Source organism: Chiloscyllium plagiosum, chromosome 2, assembly GCF_004010195.1.
Source record: "Chiloscyllium plagiosum isolate BGI_BamShark_2017 chromosome 2, ASM401019v2, whole genome shotgun sequence".
In the NCBI taxonomy this organism is placed as follows: Eukaryota; Metazoa; Chordata; class Chondrichthyes; order Orectolobiformes; family Hemiscylliidae; genus Chiloscyllium; species Chiloscyllium plagiosum.
In genome coordinates this window covers 146,669,872-146,677,140 of record NC_057711.1, presented here as the reverse complement: position 1 = coordinate 146,677,140, position 7,269 = coordinate 146,669,872, and the positions used below count along the sequence as shown (strand labels likewise).

Genomic DNA, 7,269 nt, shown 5'->3' with positions numbered 1-7,269 from the left:
CCCTAATCAGTCCTTGCCTTTCCAAATACATGTACATCCTGTCCCTCAGGATTCCCTCTAACAACTTGCCCACCACTGAGGTCAGGCTCACTGGTCTATAGTTCCCTGGCTTGTCTTTACCGCCCTTCTTAAACAGTAGCACCACGTTTGCCAACTTCCAGTCTTCCGGCACCTCACCTGTGACTATCGATGATACAAATATCTCAGCAAGAGGCCCAGCAATCACTTCTCTAGCTTCCCACAGAGTGCTAATTCCACCGGTACAGTTGTTTTAAAAGTTTTAATACCCAGGAAAGTTACACAACATTTACCACTGCTGAGACAGTAATGAAATCCGGAACTGTGTGTATCTAAGTGGTTGACAGTGAAGTATTGCGATAAGCGAGCCATTGGAAAGTAACAACAAAAGGAATGAAACGTCTTAGCATTCCTTAGGTACATGGTGCAATTTGGGCAAGAAATTGACAAAAGGGGGTGGAGAGTGGTACTTAATAACCAGAGGAGGACTTTGTGTTGCCATTCTCTGAAGACAGCAAGGAGGGAGAGCAATTTCCTTTGAAGTTGCTATACTCTTGTTAATTGTTTTGTGAACAGTATATTTGATCTACAATATTATCAAGACAGGCTGTTGAAAATTACCACAAAAGAAACAGGTTCAGGAATCAAGAACATAAATAATGTAAGATCATCCACTGTAAGTCATTTCTGATCCGGTTGCCAAACAGCACTAGCTGAATTAAACTCCAGCGACTGTATTATAATTGCATAATTCACACTAGAATTTATTAGTTTTTCACTGAGTCCACTTAGTTCTTGGAAGAACACATGTCTTAAGGTTTTATAAGGAGTATTCAGAGCTACTGTATGATTTAGTAGTTTAATTATCACCATCATGAGCTGCTTATGGACTTCTAGAACTGGATCCTTCAATAGTACACACACTACCTGTTTCCATGAATAATTCTATTTACGAACAAACCATTTTATTAGCTTGACTGTCATGTAGCTGAACCTATTTTACTTTTGAAAAGTCCTGTCAATAACTTAGTAGTAAGTTTACATGAGTAAGAAAGTCACTTCCCTGTGATACATTAGATCTTTGAAAGAAAGACCATAAGTTGCATTTCAAAGAACGAGGAGAATGGATTAGTTAGTCTGTGGGCTGCAAATTTGGTGACCACTATTACAATTATTGAAACAAACCTTAATTGTAACTACATTTTAATATATCAGGAAATGCTCAAGGAGGACTTAATCACTTCATCAAAAGCTACACTACTGAACAAAACAAATCAAGCCCATTTTGCATGAATGTACATTTGTTCAATAATTCGTAACTATGGCCCCTTTTTCAAAAAAATGGACATATGCAATAGTTTTCAAATAAGGGCTTGAAATAGATGTCTTAATTAAAAATCAATTCATAAATTGAATTCATTAGTAAACTAATTAATTTATGAACTCTATGATAGATTTCTATCATGGATTTACATGAATTATTCCAATAAATCAAAAACATATGTTAAGTTGAATAGTTAAAATCTAGCAATGCACATTGACTTCTTGTAGCATAATAAAAACCAATGAAAAGTCCCACCATTTATATGATATTTTCTCCCAGTTTAATATTATTCCACTGTCCAGTGAACAGACACTAGTCCTGTAACTGGTGACATTTAAAACCTGACAAACGTGATGGTCTTCTGCTCTGTGATAAAGTACAATCAATCTACCCTTTGATGGTCTAACTAAGATTAAATAAATCAGGACCCGAATGAAAGACAGTAATTAATATTCTGCCAGATTATGAGGATTCCAGTCTTTGTTAACAAAATAGGGAGTTCAACTAAAACTTTATTAAGGCCTACAAAATAAGGAAATCCAATTTCTTGCCTTCTTTTTTGTACACTCTTGATATTTATTTTTGTCCTCAATTAGTGAGGGATATCAGTAATGGAAAGTGGGGATTATGTTCTATTCAGGTACATAATGGCTACACAGCCAGCATCAGTTCCCATTTTTCTCCCAATTGGACATTCCTCATACAGCCAACAAATATTCATCCCACCAATCCGACAGTCCCATCAGTAGGATCTGAATTCAGTCTTGTGGCAATCATTTAGGGCTTTGATGAAAACAAACCTTGAGTACTGTGTGCAATTTTATCCAAAGAACAGTATATTTAGACCTAAAGGCATTACTACAAAGATCCATTAAACAGACCCCTGCGATGGGGGACTATCCTATGCAGGTGGAGTAAATACATTAGGGCTACACTCTCTGAAGTTTAGAAGAATGAGATCTGATCATACTGAAACATTTAAGATTTTGAAGACACTTGACAATGCAGTTATTTACAGGCTGATCTCCTGCCTGGACATTCTGAACACAGGGGATCTAGGACAATAGCCATTTTGGACCGAGAAGTCATGTCTTTACTCAGAAGTTTGAGAGTCATTGATATTCTCTGTTCCAGAAGATTAGGGGTACTCAATTAGTAAATTCATTCCAACTTGACATTATTAAGTGTTTTGTGCTCTTAAAATCAATGGAAATCACTATTGGGTGGGAATATGGAGTTGACACTGGGAGTCAGTCATTGAGTCATTAAATGGTGAATCAGGCTCAAGGGACCGAATGGCTTATTCTTATTTCAATATTTTATGTATTACTTGTGCTCCAATTAATAAGACAGCATAATTGCAATTTTGTACTCTTAGGCTCTACTGTAAGAAAGATCTGGACAACCAATGGATGGCTCTGATGAACAATATTTGATACACTTAATACAATTCCAGCGCAAGCTTTATATTATGAAAGTAAAACTAAACCATACCGTTTATGAGAGGGCCAGATTCCAGGTGGTGACCTCTTCATACTGAACATGTAGACTGCAGCTTCAGCAGTGGTGAACAGCCGACAAAAACACAGGAAAGAACAGACGACTACTGCAGATGCTGCTCGGCCATCCTATTGTGAAAGATATGAATAAAAATCAACAGCTGAGCACGTTTGGCCCAATATCAGACACTCATCATTTAAGGCATAAAATTAATGGTGCAACAGAACTAGAACAGCCATCAATGTTTGCACGTTGCGTCCCAATCTGAAGGGCAATTCAAGGAGCTCGAACAGAAGATGGACAGATTCTCATACATCCACCACACAAAGTATTCAATCTTGCAGCCAAAGCCAATACCCAGCACCTAATGAAAATCAACTAATCAGCACTGCAGGTGACAATCTATTTTGTCAGTAACTGCCCTCTTCTATTATTAACTAAATCCTTGAAGAATCCTTCAATTTCATCGAAGGATACAATGCCTTTCCCATTCTTGTGACCTCATGTCAGCATAAGCAACAGTGTGATGCTCCCTTTTACAGATTCCAATAATATGCCTGAAATTTTCAAGTTCAGGACTGCAAACATTATAACATCACAGCACAACCATGATCATGTCAACCTTGTATTAAATAAGGACAACTCTGTGGCTCACAAAGAACCGCTCTGACATTGCCCAAACTTCAATTAGTCAAAAACTATGAGAAAGTGAGGACTGCAGATGCTGGAGATCAGAGTCAAAAAGTGTGGTGCTACCTGGGATAAACGGCTTATGTCCGAAACCTCAACTCTCCTACTCCTTGGATGCTGCCTGACCTTCTGTGCTTTTCCAGTGCCACACTTTTGATCAAAGATTATATCAATCCCAAGTCTCAGAAAACCTAATTTAAATACATTATATCAATTACCTAACAGTTTCTATAAACCAAAGTTTTGTAAATATAAAAATAACACCAATTCAGCCATTTTATTTCCTCTATTAAATCTGCCTAGTCAGTACTGGCAGTATTCATATAGTTAGTACTTTTACAGCTAGGACTTGCTCAAACTTCACAACTACCATCCAAAGACTTGTCAGAAAGCATAAAGTCGTACCATACCGATCAACCAGATTTGTCTTATTTATATCCACTTTGTACTAAAACTATTTCCCTTCCACTGCCACAAAAGCAATTGCCATTGTCTCCTTCAAGAGCAAATCCATATCCTTAACACCTAAACATCCAACTTTTCGAAGTCTTCTGGTCAGGTTCACTGCCCCTGTACTCTAGAGGTGTGAATGTAATCCAATACTATGGTTTATTTCTCACAAAGTTCTGCGCTCTCATCAACTCGATCTTTTCCAAGCATTACAACTCAAAACCCCAGCAAACAGATTTCAAATTTCTTGAACAAAAAAAGAAATTGCTGGAGAAACTCAGCAAGTCAGGCAGCATCTATGGAGAGAAAACAGAGTTAACATTTCAAGTCCAGTGACCCTTCTTCAGAAGTGATAGTAGCTAGGCAAAGGTAGCATTTGTGCTCTTGCTCTCACTTTCAAATATGCTTCTATCCTTGTCTTGCCTCACCTTAGTGATATTCTCTTGCCATACGAATTAAATATGCACTCTTAATCCTCTCACTCTAAGCTTCTCACGCCTGCTCATTCACTGTGTTCCACCGTTTGTGTTCACTTATTCTGCTATTATCTATCTGCTGAATTTTATTTGAATTCCTTCTGGGTTATCGACCTTTATCCTGCTTTTAAAACAGCTGCAAACATCAATTAAACCTTTGCCTCTCCTCTCACCTATCTTGCCTCCTGCTTAAAATCTAATTATTTTCTCCTTTGCGTATTTTGAGGTATGAGATGGCTTCCTGCACAAGGAACAATATAGAAATTAAACATGACATAAATTGTCCTTCACTTCCTTAGAAATAAATTATTTATATTGGATTATTGTAATTTTCAAACGTTACTTACGTTTCAGAACACTTATTAGTTCATCTCAATTCTTACAATCAGCAAAAAAGCTACAACTCTTCAACTGTCACATTTAATTATTTCTTACATTATTTCAGGGCTATTGCTTCCACTACTGTGTAGAGATCCATATCTAGCACTCTATATGAACAGTTACTTCTTGATTTAACTTATTTTGAGGTTGAAATGCTTTACTCAACAAGTTTAAGCAAAATGAAAAAAATTTTTTTAAGCTATCTTATAAGTATTTGTACAATTACCCTTTTCCAACAATGACTTTTAATGTCTCACATAAACACACTTGTACGCAACTTACAAGGCAATGAACAACACAAATATTCTTCTGATCTTGTTTCAGCCATAAGTGCATATTCCTGCAAATATTGTACAGGTTTTGTAGACTCGGGGCACGACGTGCAGGCCAGCCACATTCAGAAACCTACATTTATTAAAAACAGAGCAAATGTTTTTATGAAATATTCATGAATTTTAATAAAATCTAAATTACAGCTTCATGACTAAATATAAATATGTAAATTGAATCCTAAATATTTTTATCAGCTTAATTTAATGAAGCTAATTTTATTTAATCATCAAGTTAAAGCATATTTACACAAAAAGATGTACATTTAAGTTTGAACCAGTGGAGTCTTTTTCTTTGGAGAGGCACTTATGTGCCTTTATAGTTAGAATGTTTGAGAATCCCAATCTAACTTCAGCATCATGATCACAAACTCCAGCTGACACTTCAGCGGAGTGGTGAGGAAGTGCTGCACTATCAGAAATGCTGCTTTTCAGATAAGACATGAAACTGAAACCTCCATCTTTCCTTTCAGATGGATATCCCACAGCATGATTTATTTCTCAAAGCTTTCTTAGTAAACCTTTTGACGCAATTCTAATTGGGTTAATTTCTTTTGTCTACTTCATCTTTTTGATTTTCAAGCATCTTTGGGAGAACTTCGAAGTCACCTACAGAGAATACACTTGCTTGAGGTTTCCACCATTTCCTTGTTTTCCATTATTAATTCCTCAGATTCATTCTCTAGAGAATAAACACCCACTTTGATTACTCATTTTCTTTTTAAATCATTAAAGAAACTGTTTCTAGACTACTACCAAGTTTTTTTTCACAAACTCTTGCCCATCACTTAAAGTTTGCACTACCTTCTTGAAATTCACAATGTGAAGTGACATGACTTTTAGTAAATTATTGGTTGTCATAGGAACCAATGTTCAAATCTGAGATAGGTTTTGTCTAAATCTAATGTACAATTTGAAATGGTTTACAATAAGTGTAGCACTGTGCATTCCTAGCTGAAATAATAAAGGTAAGCTGGGACTGTGAAAAGAATGTTAAAACAAAATGACCTGCTGCGCTTTTCCAGTAACACATTTTCAGCTCTGATCTCCAGCATCTGCAGTCCTCACTTTCTCCCCAACTTAAAGGAAAGACTTAGTACTCTGATTTCCTCTTCCTTGATGCTTTTTCCACCATTTCTTGCCGCTTTTTTAGAATTCTGAACAACTTTCTGACCTACCCTAAAACTCTACAGAGTATACACCCTTTTCTTCAATTTGACACTATTGTTAACTTTTTTAATTCGCTACAGATTGTGCATTCTCTGCCGAGAACTTTGCTTAACATTATGAAATATCTCAAAAGGCTGTCACTGTGTTTGCACTAACCAACATTTAACCTATTTTCCCAGTTTCCCTTATCCAGCTCCATCTTCACATCCTTGCCTTTATTAAAAGTATAAAACGCTAGTTTTAGACATATTCTTGCCCAAACTACATGTGAAATTTAATGGTATAACATTTCATTCAAAATCTAAAATAATGTTAAAGTATTTTCATTCAATGCAATAAACTAGTATGCTGTTTTGATTTTCCTAACATTTCTCAAGACATGACATGCAGCATGGTGTTAAGGTCTTTACCAGCATGGTCACTTTAAAAAGAGGCACTACTGTAAATGGAGGTTTGAAAACAATTTGGCTGAATAATTCCCACATACAAAGGTGTCCAACTGAATGCTGTCCACTTTAATCAGTGGCCTTTCATTTATAGAAAAAGTTTAACTGAATAGCTACAGTCATACCACACATACAAACACATTGAACTGAGTTACATAACATATAAATGACAGAAACAATCATTAATTACACATCATCATTCAAATCTGTCAAAATAATGGAGGTTTTTGTGGAAAAAATTTAAACTGAAGAATACAAAGTTAAACAGTGCATTGAAGTCAGCTAATTTCAATTCACTTTTTAGATTTGTTAAAACATACTCTGTTATGGAATTTGGAGGATCTGTAGGTTCGTTGTGATAGATTGTATACTGCATAATGTCCTGGATGGCGGGAATCCAGAAACAATCTAACATCTTCAATGTTGTTTTTGATTGCAGACTCAACACCTTTAGCTGGAAATGACATAACTGGGGGAAAAATATA

At 36.0% G+C, this 7,269-nt stretch overlaps 1 protein-coding gene across 1 annotated transcript in view; it reads right to left on the bottom strand.

Annotated features, from left to right (window-relative positions):
• gak (cyclin G associated kinase) overlaps positions 1-7,251 on the bottom strand; it is a 42,432-nt gene extending 35,181 nt beyond the window's left edge. The window contains exons 1-3 of the mRNA XM_043720893.1: positions 7,105-7,251; positions 5,122-5,244; positions 2,837-2,970 (exon numbers count right to left, since the gene is read on the bottom strand). Of these exons, the coding sequence (XP_043576828.1) occupies positions 2,837-2,970; positions 5,122-5,244; positions 7,105-7,251 (404 nt within the window). The remainder of the gene's footprint in view (positions 1-2,836; positions 2,971-5,121; positions 5,245-7,104) is intronic.
• Between the last annotated feature and the right edge of the window lie 18 nt (positions 7,252-7,269).